The sequence below is a fragment of the Pundamilia nyererei genome, unplaced genomic scaffold (genome assembly GCF_000239375.1).
Source record: "Pundamilia nyererei isolate P.nyererei 1_Seehausen unplaced genomic scaffold, PunNye1.0 scaffold00010, whole genome shotgun sequence".
NCBI lineage: Eukaryota > Metazoa > Chordata > Actinopteri > Cichliformes > Cichlidae > Pundamilia > Pundamilia nyererei.
Window position 1 is genome coordinate 1906923 of NW_005187411.1, and position 22491 is coordinate 1929413.

General features: G+C 43.5%; 1 protein-coding gene across 8 annotated transcripts in view; it reads right to left on the minus strand.

Annotated features, from left to right (window-relative positions):
- The window catches only part of meis2a (Meis homeobox 2a), a 78026-nt gene that overhangs the window by 49490 nt on the left and 6045 nt on the right, over positions 1-22491 (minus strand). For all 8 annotated transcript variants that reach the window (XM_013908450.1, XM_005723780.1, XM_005723779.1 and 5 more), the window contains one exon: positions 15120-15234. In XM_013908450.1, coding sequence (XP_013763904.1) covers positions 15120-15234 — 115 coding nt within the window. The remainder of the gene's footprint in view (positions 1-15119; positions 15235-22491) is intronic.

A 22491-nucleotide genomic window follows, 5' to 3' on the forward strand; every position in this document is an offset into this window, starting at 1 on the left:
CATCTCAGCCCCCTTCTCTAAGCCCCCTAACACTGCCATCAGGCAGATATCTCTCTGTCATCCCTGGAATGCTGGAGATAACTATCACCTCTCCACCGATAGAAGGACTCTCTCCTCTCATAGGCAGAGAGTTGACCCTACTCTGCACATCCCTACCATAGAGGGTGAAGGCTGAAAAAGGGGGGGGCGGGGGGTAGGTTGGGAGGTATAACTTGTTTTTAAAAGTCAGTTAGACTATTTTACCATTTAACCCAAAATATGGGCTGTAGCAAAGCCATTCCAAAGCCTTTTCAGCCTTACTTCTGTAGCCAAGGAATCATAGTTTGTCCAGAAGCAAGAGGTAGGAGGTGGGCCAAGCTGCCTGATTACAGCTTTTTTTCTTGTCTATATTCGCTGCTTCCAACAGTTTTTTATCATTTCATAAAATTCCAATCTGTTGAGAATGTACAATACAACCTGATACCTGCAACAACAATTAACTTTTTCCCTCATAAACCGGGACTGAGAATCCTACAAACAAATTAGGCCTCCCTCCTAAACTCTTCAAGTTCTCTGCATATTTATGTCTATATGAACACACAGCAAACATGCTGCCTTTACATAGATGTGAGTTATATATAAAAGAACGCATGTCAGCTGCGACGAGGCTCTGCCATCCAAATGGGGCTTTGAGGAGGAAAAAAGATCCGAAGAAAAGAGATGGAATAAAGATGTATAAAAGAAAGGAGGCAGGCTGTTGCAGATGTCAAGACCCAATTTGCATGAATGGCAAAGGGCTAAATTGCAGGGGATGGGGGGATCTACCCTCCACCCCCTCACCCTGCTTTTTTTTTGGGGGGGGGGACTAAAAGGGAGTTGTGATGCCCATGACTGCCCCTCACTCAGCAGACAGGGATCAGTAGCTAATGAAGGGCTTTGGGCCTCCACCAGATATTTCACACTCTCTGCTTCTCTGACAACTCCACCCTGCTCCCCCCTGCACTCTAACACTGCAGAAGAAACTGCTGCTGCTCTTCCCTTACATTCTGACTTGAATGGGGCTAATTGGTCTCACAGGTAATCTCGGTTCATCACTCGTTTCTTCATAAACAAATTTACAAACCTGCCACTGCATGAGTCCAATTCTCGCTTATGCCTAACCAGACTGCTTCTGTCTTATCTTCTTCTCTTATTATGATACACTGAAGCTATTGTTAGTCTTGGGATTGTATATATTGACAGTGCTCAATAATTTATCATTTATACAATAGGATGCACCCAGAGAAGCATACCTGCATCTCAAGATTTGATGCAGCATTAAATATTAAAGAAGAAGTGTTTACCAACAGTAGTAAAATGAGGTGCCCTCACACATATGCTTCCTAAAAAAATTACTAACTTGCTCTATTTTGGAAATTAAAAAATTTAAAAGCAGGGGAAAAAATGAGAAAGAGCAAAATGAAAAAAGGAGGTGGAGACAGTGCCGATACTTCATATGGCTCTATCTGCTAGTAAAGAGTAAATGAGTAAATGCAAGTAAATAGATTTCTAATCCCCTCTAGGAACTATTGTATATCAAAGTCTTCTACATAAACCGCAAAGAGCAGCTGTATGCTGGTTGCCAATTTAACTGAGTGTTTTTCTTTCTTCCTTTCTTTTTGTTTTTCATTCAGAGCAGCTTACATCGTTTCAGGCAATGCATGATAACAGCATAAGCAGTGACTCTCTACCCTCAATTACAACTTAAAACCAAACAAACTTGCTGTTTTTAAGCTGAAGAGGAGGTCAAGTCCTTGCCACACCTGATGGACAGTGGCATCAAGGAGTTCAACAAAGATTGGGGGGGGGGGGTTGTCTATATAGAGCTGGGGGTGGGGATGGAGGGTGGAAGGGTTGGTAGAGTAAATGAATTAAAAGGTTTATAAATCAACAAGTCAACCATCAGATTGTAGCCTCTGCTCAGCAGCCCTCTCATCAGCCAAATGCCAAGTTTTTTTTTCTTTCCTCCTCGCTCTCTTTTTTTTTCCACACAAATGTCCTGGAGGCAGGGAACAAAGCGAGCAGAACTGATTACTGCACTGTTGCTCCGCTCCGACAGTCTAAACTCTGTTTGGCTTCCTAATGAGCTCACTAAAAACCCAATTCATCACCCATAACCCCTTCTCAACCTGCCTTGAAATCTCCCATTATGGGGAGTCAAGGACAGTCCGTTTACAGGCTTTGGACCAGGGTCAAGGGCTGCGATGGGTGGATGTCAGTGGCAGCGACGGCAGAGCCGCCAAGATTATTTTGAAACAGGGGATACTTCCTGCATGGCTCCTCTTTCCATACACCATTAATTTCATTCTAATTCACCTTCTCCTTTGATTTTTATTCTAATGTTATACACCAAAAATATATTTTTTAAAATATACAACAAGAATGTGGTATGCTGTTTTTCAAGTCTTACACCAACTTCCCCCATCTCTTATTCCCCCCTCCCCATTTCACAATACCAGTGGTGTCTCAGTCTTAGTAGAGGAATGTCCGGCTTGATGGCTGCAACAGCGGGAATGTCCCGTTCTAGTCGGCTTTCGCACCAGAGATTTCAAATTTAATACCCTTTCGTCCCATCCCTGCAAAGACAGGAATTTGGTGGGAAGGGAATGTAGTGGGGTAGGGGTGGGGGTATAAAAGAGTGCAATACAGTCAGTGTATTAAGGGCAGGGAGAAAGGAGTGAGATGAATATTGTAGGTAAATGACAAAGAGCTGAGAAGGTAGGGAACGGGGTAATAAGGAAGCGTTTTGGTTGGAAGGAGGGGTCAGAAAGAGAAAGGTGGAGGAGGAGGAGAGCAGCACAGGGCTGGGGTAAACTCCCACAGTTCCTCATTACATGGAGCTGAAATGATCCTCCTGACACCTGAGCTGTAACCAAGAGATTACAGAATTGATGAATCCTTGGTTTAAAATGCAGCTGTTTTATTCTGCTTTAGTAATTAATTCTTTTTCCGATAGTATATTGATTAAGCGTAGCCCCTGATAAAGTTCAAACCGAGAGAGATCCCTCCAGGGTTTTGGGTTGGCCTGCTCTAGAGAGCCAATGAAAACTTCCTCCCTTCACCTGCATCTCTCTTTCTGTCAGAGCAGTTTACCCTCATAAATTAGTCAGATCTTTGTGGAGTGAAGATCTCGCTAAGTTGATACTTGCTTTGTGTGCCTCTTGCTGATACTTCACTCTTGTTATTATCCAATCACACCAACACAAATGCAGATGCCCTTACAGACAAGTATATATTACACAGCTCACCAAAACGTTAATTTGAGAGTTATCTTGTGCCGTACTGAGAGACAACACCTGTCTATTGATTCCTTAGGTTCATTTGCCCTCCTTCCTTGGCTCTCACTCTCACCGAGCGAGGCACTCGTGGCATACTGAATGTAAGTATTTTTTTGTTTTGTTTTTCACTTTTTCGTTTTTCACAAAACTACTCTTTCATTTTATTTTTTTCATCGCTGCATTTTCCATACAGCTGTGAGAGTGTGATCAACAGAGGGTAGAACGGATCTCTCCGGGGAGTCAACTAGCAGAGAAATCAGATACAGCTTTACAAGAGACTCAGCCGCTCATGTCTTGTCAAGACCCCTCACCTAACGGCTTCTTTACAAGTCAATAACCAGGGCCTAGTGTCCTCCACTGGGCCTTGGCACACATTCACCTCATCCTATAGGAAGCAAAGGTGGGGAGGGGGAGGGGGGTAGTTTCAGAGCCTTTTTTTATTCTTTATCTTTTGCAAATTTTATATGAATAATGCTAGATTTTCAATTTGAAACTCATACAGACAGATGCTGTGGTGGAACATAAAATATAGACCCCCCGCCCGCCCCTCCCCCCAGACAACGGCGTAATAAATAGTGACAAATAATTGGTGATCTCACGAAAAAAGAACAGACAGAATCCTTTTTTTTAATATTAAGAAATAATGAATGACTGAATGAATTATGTAGGGAGGAGGGAAAGATAATTAGAAAATGGAAGTAGTGCTTAATACATTTACAGACTATTTCCTTTTGTTAATGGGACCGCAGCACGCGCAGAGAGGGTTTTGACGAGGCTAGTACTGACTGTCCGCCCTGCTCCTTAAGGTAAATCCAGCAGGTCATTTCATTAAGGCCCAATTCCATGGCGCTAATTTTGATTTTAGGGGCTTGACAGCTGTTGGAAGTGGAAATTGCGATGGTACGATGGTTGAGAGAGGAGCCTATTACGGCAGTGAAAAATACAAATTGCAAAGCCACTTCAAATTGGTGCCAATCTGCAACGCTGACCCACCAAAAGTCGCACTTCATCACAGTCTACGTGATGTTAGCTGCGTGTAAAGACAGAATAAGAGCCAATTACTGTTTTTTTAAGAACCCCCCCCCCCCCCGAGAAAACAAACAAACAAACAAACAAACAAAAAAAACCCAACCTACATATACTTTTCAACAGTAATGTTTTCCTTTGTTCAGTAATAGTAATAAGAAAGGCATCAACATATGTATTTATTGAATGTGTGTCCCACAATTTTGACATATAGGAACTGTCACAAACTATAGCTGCAGGAATTACTGAAATGAACTACTATCACAATTATTGCTGATTCAGCAGTTTCATAAAGGTAGGGTTGCACTACAGTGTTTACGCGCTTTCTATTTTCCTTGAAGCTCAGTGCATACTTTTTGTTTACCTATCAATTCTCCCTCACATAGCATGGTCAACAGATGGACATGACACATGCTTTGAGCTCCTAATTGCCTTGCCTCACAAGTTAATATGCAGCATCAGAGCTCCAGAAGGAAGGAAAAAAGCTCTTCGTCTGATGCTATTAATTAGCAGTGTTCTATAGCTCTCAGCTTTTTGAAGCTCTCCATCTCCTTTTGTTTTGCACTCTTTTTTTCTTTTCTTCTTCTTTTTTTTGTGGGGCCTCGCTATTGACTTTTCAATTTTCCCCTCACATCCACCCACTGCAATAGCAGTAGCGCCAGTGCTTCTAGTGTGGTAGCCAACCCAACAATACCCCCAAGCCTACTCTCCGAGACGCTGGCTGGGGAGCCCTGAGAGCCGGGCCAGGCCTACAGCTCCCACCAGCCCACCACTCACTCCCCATGAGACCAAAATCAAAGAGAGAGGCCCTTAAAATATAACCATGGGTATAATGAGGGTGCTCCAAAGAACAATAAGCATATACACCAAAGGAAAAATGAGAGTAGGAGTACAAAAGAAAGATGGAGAAAACTATAGGAATGTTGGCTCGCAAGTGTTCTTGAGAAGTGAACAGCAGTGAGAGGATGAGGGGGGGAAAACACAACGTGATAGTGTGCTGTTGGAGAGAGGGCAAAGGGCCACAGCCAGTGGTGATGGTAGCCGGGGCCACGCATCTATCCAACCATGTATCTGAACCCGAAACAACAAGGGGGTTTGCCGCATGCCTCTGGAGCCGAAGGGAGCCAAAGGGAGCACGACTAATTTCTGCACAACAATAGGGCTGGATGAGCGCCCACACAATGGCAGGTGCTTTGAATAGCAGCAGGGCCCTTGCAGCGGGGATCTTCTCCTCTCTCACTCCGAGGGCTTGGGCTCTGGCTTGTGTAACCTTTCATTTTCAACCAGGCTTCCTTTTGACTCATAAAGGATGAAAATGATCTCATGGGGGGCCAAAGGAGTAAGAGACAGCCAGGCCTGTGAGGCACTATTCAGACCAAGTCCATCTGTGTTTTCTCTAACATCTTCTCTGCCTCTTGTTTCTTTCCCTCCCTCTCTTTCTCGTATTCAGTTCCTTTTTTTTCCAGCATTCATCGCTTCCTTACTTGTTAACTTGCCTCAATATAAATCACACTTTTTTTCTGCCTCATTTTCTTTCTTATTGACTGTATGTTGGGTTGTTCTTTTTCTGTGGTGGTTGTGTTTGTTGTGCTGCTCCTGGGCTGTCCTGTAGGCCAAGATGCAGTGGAAAAGGCAGTTTTCCCCCCACCTTAAGAGCATTTTTTCCAAGGTCACAAGGTCAGGCTTCACAGATGTCTCCTGCAGACACTCAGTTGTCTACGGACTGTATCCCTGGGAGTAAGCATTTGTGCTAAACAATGCAGCTTTCCCTTCACTTTGGAAAATATTACAGTTCTTTCCTTTTTGTCTTGCTTTTTCTTGCCTTTCTTGTTTTCATTGTTGTATTTTTGAATGAAGCACCAAAGTGAGTGCAATTTTTTCCAAGGTGGGGGTTTCTGTCTCGAGATAATGAACCAAAGCACTGGTTATCACAAGATAGTGGTGTTTTCTTGCTGCTTTCATTCCTTTAAATACTCCCCGTCTCCCTAAGTTTCCTCCAATTGTTCTAATGGGGCCTTAGTCATCCTTGCCTGATGGCAGAGGGAAAGATGCTTTTAAAAGTCTTTTTCTTCTCTTCGTATGTGTTGCCAGGAGAGAAAAATGAAAACATGTAGTAACTGTCCTAAAATCCACACCGATAGACAGATACAAAAAAAACCCTTGAGTAAGCAGGGTTGAAGGCAAACAAAGAGAAACCCTAAATGAACAGAATGACAATATTTGAACTAGAACATCTCTGTGTAGCCTCAATCTTGCAAGAAAAAAAAGAAAATTCCTGAGCTAAACAGCTTTCATTAAAGTCAAATCAGCTTGTGCTTTTTTTAGGGGGTGGAGCGTGACACTGGTAAAAGGGAAGGGGATTGCACCATTTACCATGCAAGTTCTGCCTCAGAACATGGAAATGTGTGTAATTGGAACAACATTTTAAAAATACAGGCACTGAGCTATCCTTGAATATCTCACTCCTTTTCATCTCGCTTTCCCTTGTTCCTTTTTCTGTTCCTTCGTTTGATATGGTGTTCTTGCTTCCCCCTCCAAACATCTCCTCTGTATTCTGCAAATTGATAACCCTCTAAATGAATTATGGTAAATGCATAATGAAGGTTTTCTCAGCTTCAGCCCTGCAGCCAGCCAGGATGGAGCATCTCGTTTGGCATGTTTGATTCGTTTTGTTGCGCATTTAGCCCCAGTGTTCCTTCGGAGTGTTCACTGCTTGGGGCATGTAAATAAGAAATTATCCTTGCTGACTAACATGGCTAATACCTCCTCTGGGGTAATCAAAAATTATTAGACGCTTGCTTCCAATAAACATTAGGGCTCATGGCACTAACCACTGTCAAATCACTCACCTCCGCCTGCTCCCCAATAGCCATAAAATGGGTGAACAAAAGTGATCAGGTGTGGAAAAAGCACCCTGGCTACACGGAAACTGAGAGACCGCAGGACTGCTATTATGCCTAAAAAAGCAGCCCTTGGCTTTAAGAGTCATTAAAGCATGTACTAGAGTGGGAATCAGACTAGAAAATGAGCTTATCTTGCATAAAGCCCTCAAAAGCTTTGCATAAACGTGAAAGATGTGTGCGTGAAAATCAGCAGCAGAGAGGAAGAACTCGGATTGTAACACACTTCCTTTATCATCCTCCCACTCTTTTGGATGGTGGCAGCATGGTTAAAGCACTACCTGTAGGGTATAGCTGCTTTGCTCGGTTCCAAATATGCTTTAGTGTCTAAACCCTGGTTTACGCAAGAGAAAAAAAACCACACAGCAAGTGAACAAGCTTTAGCTAGCCTTGCTAAGCCACTCTACTCAACCATGTGCTGTCTTTTGGAGGGACCTTTGCTGTGATGTGCAGTTTTGACATCAGGGGAGGAGAACTGGGAGGGTGGGGGTGGTGAAAGAGATTAAAGAGCCAAGGGAGGCAGAAGAAAGAAATGAAAGTAAAAGAGTGCAAGGCCCATTGGTCAAACACAAAGGGGAAGAGAGGGAAAGGACATTTGAAGTCGGGGTTAAACTCCAAATAAGCACACCTTAAACTGGCTCATGTAAGCTAGCAGTCAAGGTTTTTGGAGTTTCCCTGCAGGTGTGCCTTTGACAGACTTGGCCCCCATAACCTCTCTCTGATCTAGAACGGGGCCTGGGGTTGGACACAGAAACTAGTGGCATCTTGCTGTCTCTCTCTCTCTCTCTCACACACACACACACACACACACACACACACACACACACACACACACATGCTTACATTCTCTATAAACACACACGCACACACCAACACACCGCCAGACAAGGGGAAAACAAATCTGGTGAGGACTAAAGCAATTGGATTATCACCTCTTAAGGGTGACTTCTTGGCTGACCCCCTTCAGGCTAGCCTGCTGAAACAAGACTGAAAATTTCCTGGGAAAACACTCTCTCCCTTTAAAGAAACGAAGCACTGTCGTCCTCGTGAAAATGCAGCAGTGGCAGCATTAATGGACATGGAAATGCCCTTTGGGGCATGCGCTCAAATCCCTTTTAGCCATATTACATCAGACCCCTGTGCACTTCTCATCATCACCACATGCGCTGGTGTAATCAGCAATGGAACAAGGGTGTGTAAACCCACTGTATAATGAACTGATACAACAGCATTGCACTGTCTTTGTTTTTGCCTAAAGCCTTTGGGTAAAAGAATTTAAAAGCCACTCCCCTCCTTTTACTGGAGTTCAATCCTGATTACTTCCCTGCAACACCGTTTCCTCTGTGCTTTTTAGCTATGCTCAGCTCACTCCCAGTTAAGCTGGCCTTCATCTACTTCTCAGAGAAACAGAGGAAAAGAAAGAGAGAAAGAAAAATCTCCCCCAAGTTTCCCCTTAATGGCGTGAAACAGAAATTCTCCTCAGCTGCTGTCAGAATAATCTGGATAATTTTTTCCCTATGTTCTCCAAACATTAGTTTGCACATTAGGCTGACACAGTAAAGACGTTTTTCCTGTGGCGTAGGCTCAGTACCTGGCCAGGTTGGGCTGGGCCAAGTCACACCAGAGGCCTGTTTGTGATTATGGATCAGAGTAAAGGAGCCAGCACAGTACTGAGGCAGAGGTCAGTGGATAGAGGGGAAAAACCAGAAGGAGAAAAGAGATGCTAAGAGAAAAAGGGAGCGTGGATGGAAGACCAAGAGGTGGTGATGGTGGTAATACTGTGGGAAGCCTATGTTACTGGAAACTGGCTGTATTGACAGTTTTTATTCTTTTACATTACCTTTTTTTCCAGTCTTTTAAGCTATAGCACAGGGTCAGAAGAAAGACAGAGAAACCCAAAAAAAAAGAACGAAGAGAGAGCGGAAGGGAGGAAGGAAAGTGGGAGCTGAGGGAGCTGATCATTCTCTTTAATCACATTTTGGATGAGGGCCAGGTAGTCTGCGGAACTGAGAGCGAGACAGAGAAGGGTGAGTGAGGAGAGGAGTACGAGCGAGTCAGTAAGTGAGGGAGGGGGTGGGAGAAAGAGAAGAGGAGAGAGATGGAGGAACAAATGGAAAGAAAGGGGGAGAGAGAGGATGGGAAAGGGACTTATGGAGAGAGGGGATGAGCCTGAGAGCAGAGACCCTTGAAACAGCTTGAAGTGCAGCAGTGCTTAGGCAAGTGTGCACATATGCCCGCACATTCTATGTCTATGTGTGTGTTTGTGTGCAAGAGAGAGTGACAGCCATTCCCGTAAATGCCCGCGAATGCTGAATCCAGCAAGAATCTGGTGTTAGAGCCGAGGCTAGGAGAGATCCATTTTAAAACTATGTGCATTAACTATACTTTTCCCCATAGATTAAGCACTCCACATGAATAATTTAGTCTCTTTTATGCTAATGGGATCATGAAAGTATCCCCTCTGTACCATGTTTTCTCCCCCCGCACAGCAACACTTCTCAGCTTTCAACAATGGCCCTGCCCCTTCCCAACAAACCATCAGACAGACATGTTGCACTCTTTCCATAACAGACACCTGACTAACATGTGACTGACATGCAGTGGCATGGCTAAAGCTGAGCACCATAGCTCATTGAGAAACATTGTAGCATTGTTTGTTTTGTCATTAAGCAAGTATACCTTTGGTTTATGTTAAGTGCGGGCTACTGACTGAGATATAGCAAGCTGTATGCGTGTCATGGCTGCACATACTCATGTTTAAGTTATCTCCCTGCTGATCTGGTTTTGTAAATGGCCACAGAGCCATATTACTCTTAAACTTTCTTTGCTTTTTCTGTGGTTCTCTGTTTTCTTTTGAGAGAGGAAGTGGACATATCCTGTGTGTTTATGTGCCTTTTCAGCCCTTTTTGTTCAGCCTCTGCCATCGCACACTAAAAAACACCCATGCGCACATGCGAAAACCTTGTTGCTTCAGTATTGTGTTGTGGTGAGGTGGGGGCAACTGTGTAAAAGATTATCAGTGCTCCAACAGCTGGGAGTGAGAGCCATGAAACAGCAGGGCTTGGGCCTGCTTTATTGTTTATCTGTTGTTTATGGGCCAGTGTTCAGCTTTAATTACTACACTAAATTAAACTCTAACAGGCACTTAGAAGAAACCAGCTAACACATGCACATGCATACAACCTCCACCCCCCAACCAAATACACAGACACGCAAATTATGCATTGTAAATACACAGACACACCTCAACGATCACTCCAGAGCTGGAGTATACGCTACTAAAATGCAACAAGGTTTCCATCTTGTGTTTACCAAAGATTGCTGTGTTTTTTTCTAATGTGATTACATGTTCTTTCTTTTTCTACCTGCACATTTGCATCTTCTTGAGCCCTGAGAAATACTGTATTTAAAAAAAGCAAAGCCAAAGGTCTGGAAACTATAAGATCCAACAGGGCTTGTTCATGCTGGGACACAAGGAGCTGAGTCCCCAACAGAAATGACCTCTTTCTAGTGAGCTCAACCACAAAGACCTTGCTGATTGGGGCCCCTAGCCAGGGCCAAAGGAACTCACCACACTCCCTACGCATACACATATACACACACAAACACAATCATACCACAACACCATCAAGCGCAACGTGCTCCCTTGGAGCTGAACACTCAAGCTCTCCCTCTCTTTCCTCCCTTTCTCTCCATCTCTGCCTCTCTCAGTCTCTCTGGGGAGTCGGTCTATCCGCAGAGCGTGGGGATTGTTCAATTGCTGAGAAAATGTACAAAATGCTTTCTCCTCTCTTCTGTTGAGCCTTGTCCATCTACAGTAGAAGCTTGGAACAGTACAGAAAGCCCCTTTGCTCGGCACTCAAGATGTCAACGTGGATTTGGTCTTCATGCATAGCTAATAATTACAAGTGTGGACTGGAGCTGCGGCATGCTCAAACGCACACACACACACACACACATGCACATACAGAAGGAGGACAAACGCATTACCTACCATGCTGAATCAGTGTTGGGGATTTACTGTTCATGACTGAGTGCATTTGACTTTACTGTGTTTGGTGTGGGCAAACGTGTAGAGTATTTCATCACACTGCTCCATCACACTTTGGATGCTTACCATATAACAGACACCTGCTTGGAAACGAGTGCTATCTTAAGGCACGCACATTCATCAAGTTTACCTCCCTGCAACTGATGTCTATGATGTTTCAAGATAAGCTTGGAAAAGCTCCAAAGGACTGTTAATCAAAATGATGTGAATGCAGAGCCAGTGTAGTTATTGTGTGTTACCTTCTGAACTGGCTCCCCTTGTATTTATTTATCTAGCTAGAACATAGGGAGTCACTCTCTGAGAGTCAGAGCGTTGATTTTGCCCCGAGGGCGATAACTCATATTTCCTTTTTTGGAGGGAAATTCTGAGAAAAGTATTTTTTTTTAAGTCTGTTAAGCGGAGGGATTAGGGTAAGGATGCAGATCTGAGAATTGTACAGAAAACTTTTTTTTTAATATGTGTCAGAACCTTAGCTGGCACTCTTTACTGACAGCTACGAACATGCTTCACCTTGGTTTTCTGCTTGACAATAAATTATTCCACACGAGGGATAATACATATTTGCGCACTTGTTAAATTGCTTTTTGGCGCAGGTTCAGAACAACGCTCAGCACTGAGATACAAGCCAAAGACTTTAGAAGAGGACTGTGTTCAAAGCGACCCTCTTGAGTCCTGTATGACGGTGCTTACAGCACTTTAAAAAAAGAAAGAAAAAGAAACGGTAAGCAAGTGATACAGACGTTTATTCTCGTGTACATCCCCTAACAGGGAAAGGCAGAAAAAAGCTAGTCTTTAAAGTAAAAGTGGACTTGGTCACTGTCAGAGATCCTTTGATATTTCTGGGACAAATGGACTGGTGTCATATTTCATGCAAGGATGTTTCTAGATTAAAATTTGATTTCAGTGTTTCTCAAGCACGGATAGAACACACCTTTTAAGAGGAAAGACGGCAGAAAAAAAAAAAGTTGATGTTTTTCTTGGCAGCCGAAACCTAAAAGCGGCGTGGATCTCACGCGCTCTTTTACTGTGCTCCTCTCTCACTTTCTCCCATCTATTCGGTCTTCCTCAACCGATCCACATTGTCACCCCTTTTAACAGGGGCCAAGCTGTTAAAGACCCCATTACTGAAGTGAAGCCCACATTTCACATTTTCTCTGTGGACTTGAGAGTGCGGACTACAAATTTTATGTTGAAATGTATCGAGATAGGAGGCGAGATCATGCATGGAGCGGAGTGAAGGAGAAGAGAGGCGAGGAGGGAAAGGTGGAGAGGTTGGAGAGGGAAGGCTCTGTCAGAATGGAAGGGCCAGAGTCGGGAGTCAGCGAGCGCTTCAAGCGTTAACGTAATTGCAAGAATGTGAAAAATGAGGCGGCGGGGCTCCCGAGCGAAGCGAAAGGTCAGAGCATGCCTCACACAAAACAACTGGCTAGAGGACGGCCTCATTAGACCATTAAATCAGCTGCCCTTGGTCTTTTTCCCTTTTACTCTCTTAGTCATTTTTCCTCCCTGATCCTACTTTTTCACCTTCTCTGCTCTTTAACCTTTGTACTTCTGTGGTTCTTCAGCTTTGTTCAAATCTCCACTTCTCTTCTAAGCTGCTTAGTTTGTGTTTTTTCTAGCGGCTAAATATTTTTGAGCTGGTGGATTTTGCATTTAACACTGCGCGCAGGTCAGGCTGTGGACCTGATCTAGTCTAGGTCTATCTTGGCCCAGAACGCGGTGCTATACCGTAACTGTCTTTGGCCCGTATTGATTGGCTGTTACTGGATACGGTGGGGAAAGGAGTCGATAAGTGCTCTGTGGATTACAGGTCACTTGTACTTATGTGTGTAAGATAATCAATAGGCAGTGCATTTCTTTCTCTCATCCCCTTCCTCTTTCGGTTGCTCTTCATCTCCCGTGCTTCTTTTGCAATTACAAAGAGGAGTGCAAAATCTCTACGTGTGCTCTGTCCTCTGATCTGTCATGCTGCGTTTTTAACTAATACTATGACTTCAAAGCAGAAAATCCATTTAAATCACAGCAATTTCTTGGATTTTTCTTTTCTAAAGTTTTAAGTATAGTTCAACTCATACATCACTTGGCCAGTAAAATCGGCCTATATTGGTCGATGCCGAATATATTAGTACTGTCTGATATATACGTATATTTTTTTGCATAACATAATGCAGAAAATGTCATCACATAGTTTGTTGACAGAGCAGCTCTGTCTGCATTGCTAATGCTCTCAGCACTGTCTGCGGAGCACATGTAGCAGATTAGCATTAGAGCTGAGCAGACGGTTTTGCAGAGTAAGTTTCCACCTAGTTTGCGGTTAAATAAATAAACAACAATGTCATCATTTTCAATATAACCCTAGCATACTGTACGTATACCTACGTGTATGAAAATGAAGTATGTCATTTTCATACAGATACTGTATTTGCATGATCCAGTATCAATCAGGTCCTAGTTTTAAGACATTTGAGACATTTAAGACATTTGTTGCATAACAAAATGTCCTGTTTATGCTGTCTGTGAGCATGCAGGGCACTCTGTAGTTTCTTTAACCAACAGATAGTTCTGCATCTGTCACAGGAAGAGGAAAAACAATGCCTAAGTAGATTTATTAAGGGTCGCATTATGATCAAGAATTCTTTCCTTGAACAATGTTACTGAGACATATCCTATTACTTTACCAGTCTTAGTTATTTTTCCAACCAGGCTGTGATTCAACTAGTTCTGACACAACTGACCACAGATGTCTGCTGTGGTCAGTAATGTTTCAGGGGCTTCCGTCTAAGGAGCAGGAGATGATTTAAATAGCCCCACCACAAAGTACACATCATCAATACATTTGACTGCTTATTGGCAAAATGATAGCACAGAACAGGCAGAGCGAGCAGCTTTGCTCTGTGAGCGAGCTGGTATCGGTGTGTATCTGAGTCTGCTTCTGTGTTTAGACAGCGTGATGAAATTTCATGAAAAACTCTGGACACTGCCAGAGGGCACCCACGGATACAGAAGAGACCCACAAAAGCACACATCTCTGGTGCATTCAAAACAAGATGAAGACAAGAGAAGTGGGGTCAGGAACTCTTCATCTACTCTCTCGGTTCAGGCAGCAGATTTCACTTTTAATCGACTTTAATTTTACACGAATTTAACGCTCACTTTCATATAGAAACTTACCTAACAGCATGTACATTTGACAATTTTCATGTCAAAACTGATACCGACCGTGACAAAAATACGAGGCAGGTCGCTGTGACTCAAACACACTATCTGTATTACATTCAAATGCATTTGTTTTGAAATGCATTATAAGTGTTTGGCAGGTCGTGTAGTAGATAACACAAGGCTCAGTGAGACATAATTAGGGGCTGTTGTGCAGGCAAAGTTAATATGGTTTAAATTCAAGAAAGAACTGGCAGAAATATACTATTAATCACCAGCTTTTGTTCAGCTCTCTAAATAGCAACACTTTGGAAAGCCTTTTACTAGGTTGGTATGGTATTCCTGTGGCTGTTGCTGGTATTTCAGTGCGAGTACAACAGTGGATAAGCATGTTCATTTTTAGGTGTGACTGTGTTTACATGGATGCCAGTCAAAAAATTGGATAATCCAAAGTGCAAAAGGAAAAGGACTGGGACATGTGTAAAGAGAGATGTGCCACCTATTCACTATAGAGCTCACATTAGACAGGGTTAAAGTGAAGAGTTGGCAAATCCATGCGTGATGATTAATATGTCCTGCATAAATCTATGTATGTTTATGTGCTAGGGCTTGAGCGCAAAACTAGACCAATGTGTGCGCATGTGTTACGAATGTGCATGCATGTGCATGCCCATTTCTGTACTGACTCACCTTGCTCACTGCTGTTGTCACCGCTTTGTGAAGCATGTCCCCCGCTGGAGGGCCCCGGTGTGCCGGCTGAGTGTGTGGAGGTGGCGTCATCGTGGTCTCTCCAGGAAGCTGGGTTCTGAGGTTTGAAAAAGGAGAAAGCGAGCGTGGGATCCATCCATCCATCCGTGCATCCAACCACATTCCCCATCCAAACCACAAACCAGGAGCAGAGAGAGAGCAGGGAGGGGGAGAAGTTGGAGGAGAAGAAGATAGAGAGGAAAGGAACACAGAGAGAGAGAGAGAGTTCATATGAGAATGCTGGAAATGTGAAAGTGACATCTGTAAGAGTCTAAATGCATCGTGAAGGTCCTTGGCCTGTTTGTTTCCGCAGCTTTTTTTCTCCTTTATTTCCCAGCTAGCAGATAATCAAAGTAGCTACAGTGATTGAATAGAAACAAACGAATACACCAACGCAACTGGCTATAAGTCAAAACGCTGTAATCAAAGTGTTTCATTAATGTATGAGGGCAAAACAAAGCACCGTTAATGTGGCATTTGATTTTGAACATTGCAAGTAGAGCGCTTGTGAGTAATAGTCTAAACACATATGGCGGAGCCCAGTGCAGTTCATTTGTACCATAACCAATTGAGACTTCCGTGTCAAGTGAGAAATATAGAGGTAAAAAGTCCAAACACACCACAGCCGCCATTAATCATTACCACTGTCAGAAATGAAAATAAGATATGACAGTGATTCTCCTGCTAATCTGCCAAAAATGTGTACACGCCCACACTGACATACACACACGCCCACAGAGGCTTGCTGAAATACACTTATGCACACATGCTAATGACATAATAGAGCAAGAAGTATAAACACAGATGCACGCACACTCACTTTCATATATACAAAGGCATCGTGAAAAGAAGTGTTAAAATCCCTGCTGGCTAACTTCAAAGAAATAACCATAAACAAATTCATAGCTTTTAAGTTGACTTTATTCTCTCCTGCCCTACGTCCAGCTCAATTTCTCGGCTCCTCTTCTCTTTCCTGGTCATTCCCACTCCCCTGTCAGTACACACAGGGAAACAGGATTTTCTACTGTACAGGAAAGGCTTTATCAGAGCCACATGAAGGCAGACTAGAGCTGGAATTTCCTCTGCCATTCAGGCAATAGAGGGACAGACTGATCACGTCATATACTACATCTGTGCCCACAAACACAGACTCAATCGGCTACGCACTCCAAACAGCCTCTCGCACAGAGTTGATACGACATCCTAGCTCACGCAGCCCTCGCTAGTCTTTCCCAGTTTAACATGTCACCTGAGTATGATGACAAAATGTTGGCAAACTTGAGCCTAACGTTGTCTGGGGCCCGAGAGAAGCAGCCCCTTGAGCAGAGCCCAAGCCAAACAAACACAGGCCTGCACCAAGGCTTCCCACAAACCTCAACCCACTTCTCAGTTCCCGCTACGTGTTTTTTTCTCCCTCAAACACACATAAACACATATACATACATATGAAAGTAGAGGGAAAATGTACATGCCACAGTATATTCCTAGAAACAGACCGTTTTTACCATTTTGTCCAACTTGAGCAGAGTTTCTGATGAACTTTTCCCTCAGTCCCCACCAGAGAGGAGCCTGCCTGCTTGCCTTTGTGCCCCAGTCAGAGTAAGCTGTACTCCAAGAGGACAGACAGGATAGAGCCTGGAGACTAATCGAGGTTCGCAGGGAAACAGAGACTAAAGACACGCCGCTGCCGAGGTCCCCTGGGCACACAGTCCTGATGTGCTGGTGCTTGTTCTGCTGCGGAGGCGAGGCTGCTGCTATGCCTGTAAGCGAGGCCCTTTTATCTGCTAAGTTTTTTGGGGAAGGCGGGCTGTTTTCTCAAACAGCTTGGAGCTGAAAACAGCAGACAGAAACACACAAGACCCTTCAGACCCCGCGCTCCACTCAAGGCCCTCTCAGCGTCAGCTGTTCACCGGATGGCAATCAGATAAAGAGCTCAGAGAATTACTCAGAAGAGGGGTAAGAAGACAACGTGAACAATAGCCCGTGCGTGGGTTTTAGCCCTCCAGAGTGAGTGAAGGGGAAAGTGTCCCCGTACTGAGAGCGATGGATGATTACGATGTGTTCACTCTCTGGGCCACTGATCAACACATGGAACACTTCATGGGAACGAGGTCTGTTGTTATAGTAATTCTCTGTTATTCTCAACACAGCGCAGGCTAAGTAAAATCCCTAATGTGGGAAAAGCCCATCAACCCCCTGAAAGCAGTCTAATTTTGTCTTTGTCGTGTTCAACACAGAGGGAAGGAAGAAAGGAGAGGTAAAAATCCCAGACTCCCAGAGTGAATAGTGTGTTTAAGCAGAGCTGGGCTCTGGGCTCTCAGAACGGGCTGTTGTTGTTCCAAGAGAAGAAAATGACTGGGTTCTACTTCCTCACAATGAGACACCCACTGCCGGCGAGACACAAGACAGACCTGAAAAACTGTGCTCACTGCTCTCACACATGCCTGCTCTCTCATTCTATCTCTCCCTTTAACACTTGCCAGCCACGGCCACAGCCAGCTATGGTTTTAATGCAACAGTGGAATCGATAGGACTTAATTTAGCTATCATTGCAGAGTAATGTGTCATTTTTAATGGCGCTGGCACTAAATTAAATTCAAAGACACCTCATCTAATGGTGTAAAAGGGAATGATATTTTGCTGTGATTTGCTACCCTGTGGATTTAATGGGCCTTTATGTGGGGATGTAGATAAAGCTTTGTTAGTTTGGCTCTTACAGTGGAAAAAGAAGACTGCAGCACTTTATATGACCTAATAATAATAATAGAGTGCACACAAGACCAATGCATATGCAGTGGAGCGCACACTTCTCTTTTAGTACCTGTAAGTCACCGCTCATTCATAAGCGTGTGTGCAAAACAAGACAACGAATATCAAAACAACAGTGTTAACTTTCCACACTCAACAAGGCGACAAAAGCAACAGCCTTTCCTCCCTATGAATAATTTAGTGGGTCTCTCTAAGCTATGGCGGGTGCATCATCAGACACTGCGCCGTGCAACACAAACACACACAACCATTTTGCCACAACCCCTGTGGGTCTGATAAAGTTCAAACAAGTTGCAGGAAAAAAAATCATGTCACACAAACAGTCTTCAACCTACACAAAAAGTGCTCGAATAAAACAGGGGAAGATGCAAAAGAGACAAAAAGGGCTTCCAGCCCATGTGACTATTCCCTAAAGCTGGGCATAATTAGGAGTCAAACACGGTTCACTCCATGCTCCTCGCTAATTGTGTTAAAGAGCAGTGTTACCAGGAGGAGGAGGAGAATGCCAGCAAGCAAACACACATACATGTGCAGGAGGAAACGCGCACACAAATGTACACAGCAGGACTAGATAGAGAATAAGATACAAAAGAAGAGGGGTCTCTAGAGGCAGCCTTTTCTATTTGCTGGGGTTAGCAACTGGCGGCTGCTAATACAAGTTGTAATTAATATAAAAGCAGGAGACAATATGGGAAGGAAGGCTCGTAGTGCAGCCAGGCCGCAGGAGAGTGGGAGAATGCTGCCGTCTCCTCTGCCACTGTCCCCTGTTTCTCATTTACAAACACCTGCCTGGCACAATTTCACTTCCCTCACTGCACTCTGCCTACATCCCTAGGAATTTCAAATAAAATTGATTTAGCAGCATCATTGAATTTCCCTCAAAAATTCCCCAGAAACCTGGAGGGAAAGGGGGAAATCTGGTGCAGTAGCAGCAGTGTAACACAGGCTGAGAACGACTAACCTTGTGAGTCTGTGCGTGTGTGTGCGTGTGTGTGTGTGCGTGTGTGTGCGTGCGTGTGCGCGTATGTTGAGCTATCAGTGCGCGGAGCAGCTACAGAGATCCTGTGCCGAACATGTAAGGAATCGCTGACGCACTAGAAACACACGGCGCCGTAAATCATGAGGCGATGTGACATTTCAAGACACATCTTGCCACATGGCATAAACAAAGAAAGAGAAAAACTTCTCACACATTTCTGTTGCGTTGAGCTCGTAATTATATACAGCCACTTCAGAAAAGTGTAGGTGCACTTCCATTGAACGGCTAAGCATTTACAACCCCCTCAATTACCCACAATATAAAAAGTCCTTAATTTAGCAGCTAATAATTCACCACAGCATGTTTTAACAGACAAGGAGGATTGTCTGATTGTATTTATGCCTGAAAACTTTCTCTGAGGCAAAAGCTGTTTTACTCGCTGTAGTACATTATGTGTGCAAAGAAAGAAGAGATTACGTTTTTTTTTTAAAAAGTGATTCATGGGTTTGGCACAGCTTAATATGATATATCCCAAAAAAATCAAATGGCAAAAAAAAATGTTATAAACACTTGTGCTTTCATTCATTCCTTTAAAATAACAATGTACAAGTTAATATAAATCTCCTGATCACTGCAGTCATTTACACCATGCTTTCAGCCAAATATAGGGGAGTGCGGAAGATGCAACAAGTTAGCATAGCCTCTCTTCAGCCACCATACCGATGATTAGATATGCCTGCCAACAAGGCCCTGCCACTGAACACAATTCAAATAGGAAATGTAAGGCCAGACATCCCACCATCACAAAACAATTGCATAGAACAGACAGAGCGTCCCAAGTCAACAATGCACTGTTTTCATGATATCCAAACGTAGTCGGCCCTCGAGGAGGACAAAGCTAGTAGAATTAGAACACCTCCAAAACTGAGAAATTGCATGGTTCAGCAGGCAAGCTTGGCCTGAGGGCTCGCTGTCCACAGGCAGAGGGCTGCGTATGCGCTGCACTATGCATAGTGACGTACAGAAATAGGACAGGATCTTCCTGGGCACGCACCTCCACAAATACACACACACACACTTATGCACAGGCTCAAGATGAGCTATTGCATTACTTGATTAAACCTGTGACATCAGTGCATTTGACCATTGGTCTACAGCGCCCAGAGCCTTTATCAGAGCTAGAGACCTAAGCAGAGAGACCTAAGCAGAAAAGGCTTTTCCTCCTGTTTTCTACAGCCAAGCAAATTGCAAAATAAGCTATACCATAACTATGAGCACTTTCACTCCTTGAGGAAAGATCTCCAAAACAAAGCAGTGGGATCTTTGAATGCAACAGAGTTTCTGTCTGGCAAATCTTAAACTATGCAGAAATTCTACTGCAGTCGCAGCATTATAATGCATATGCATAAAAGAAATGAGAACCCTTCTGCTAATAGCTTGACTAAAGAAGCGGCACAATAGCACAAGAAGACACAAAGGCTAATTCATTAGAACAGATAATACTCAGACACTGTTAATTCTATTTGTCTCCCTAATTGGATGTAGCATAGAAGAGACAGAAATTTTATTCATTAATTAAAAGACGAGAGCAAACCAGTGACAAGTGCACACACATACACACACCAACCTTTTGCAAAACTACACCACTGTGTGTGTGTTTTTTTTCCTATCACCCTTCATGTGTAATACAAATTCTATTTTTCCTTTAAATATGATTGAGTCAATCTGAGGAGGGGCAATGAGTTAGGAAACACTGGGTGGGCTACATGCTTGAGATAGTCACCGCAAGCGAATGAGGGAAATCAACAGTGTCAGTGAGGCCTTATCCTGATATATGCTGTAAGCCAATCATCTCTAAGACCACGCTGCATTCAAATGTAAATACAACTACACTTTAAAGCTCCGCAGTAAGGTATGAGGAAGGGACGGGAACGAAAAAGAAAGCGATAGAAAGGAAGGGGTAACACAAACATGCACACATAAAAAAACAAGCTCAACAGGCTGCCTCCTCACTGAAGAGCCTGATCTTCTCCAGAAAAACCGACTTTCACCAAATGAGATGTAGCCCAAGGCTATATATTAAAAATGCATATCAAAGCAAAGAAAAATGGACGTGTGAGATTCTAACTAAATAAATTAGCATATCTAACTATCAAGCCGCCTTCCTCTCCTCAATGAGATGCGAGGACAAAAATGAATAATAAAATAGAGCCAAATAATAGAAGTGAATAGATAGAATAAATAAATCAGGACAAGAGTGACAGAAATTGTTTCCCATCCATCGGCACAGTTTGGCAGCCAAATGCCTTTTTTGGGGGAGGATGGGGGGTGTATTGTGTCCAAATACTGAAAACACATTTTCGGCATGCAAAGCTGGACGCTTTTCAAATAGATGTGGCAATGACTGCTAGAGCAGTTAACTATTTATTACAAGGTTTTTAGATCATGGCTGCACTATACTGTAGTTTCACCTTTCTGCAAATATTATTCCCACTTAAGCATCATGAGGTGCACACATGTTCTCACACACTGCCCTGCACCTCTATTTATTAAAAACAATAAGCTGGAGTATGTATGCTTCCATAAATTGTAGCCATTATTTTTTTTTTAAAAATCCCTACTCTGCACAGACACAGCTCTGAAAGCAAATAAGGAGAGAGAGGAAAAGAAAAAAAGACTTTAGTAAAATCCAGCCCAGCAGTTAGGTATAATAAAAAGTTCATTGGTGCCACAAAAGTGAAATAAATCCCTCAAACTTAAATAGCTAATGAGGTGGTCATTTCAAACAACCCCGAGATAAATGGCTTGTCATGCAACCTTCTTTGTTTATTGCTGCTCCTGATTTGCTTTATTGGCATATTTAATTTTCTAATTATCAAAATATTTCTTACAAGTGGACTGATGACAAAGCTGGTGTCTGAGCACTGGAGGCACCATTGGAAATTGGCTTGAGTGCCAACCATCTGCCATGAAACTAAACAGGCTAGTTTATCTAATCTCTGCACTATAAACAACAGCATGCCTCATTTCTACACTTGTGTTGGAGGGCCACAATGTTGCCGTTTTGACCGTTTCTCAAACCAGCATCGGCATCTTCGGGCTAAACACGCTTCGCTTCACCTTGTGTGACGCGCTGCGTGGCCCTGCACAGGCGACGGGCTTTCAAAGGGAATCCACTAGGCCTATAGCCAGACCCAACAGATGCAGCGCAGAGACTTTGCATAACACTTAAATCTGCTTTAATTCCTAATAGGCTTGGCCTTGTGCTGCGCAGATATTAACTAGTCACTTTGTTACACTAGCCGATTTCCCTCCCAGCCCGCCACCCCCACTAAAAAATTAGCTTTATCGCAGACATAGAAGACGCAGTAATTCACAAATATGAACTTAGTACTACACTGTCAGCTCTATCCATACTGCGGATGGGGGGAGTTAGAATCTGTGTTTATTACGACGAAAATGTACAATTTAAAGCAGACAATCGATCTTCAAATTTAAAGCTACTGTACTTCAGGTGCATATAATTGAATTTAGCATTATGGAGCCTCCAGCCATAAAGGGGGGGGG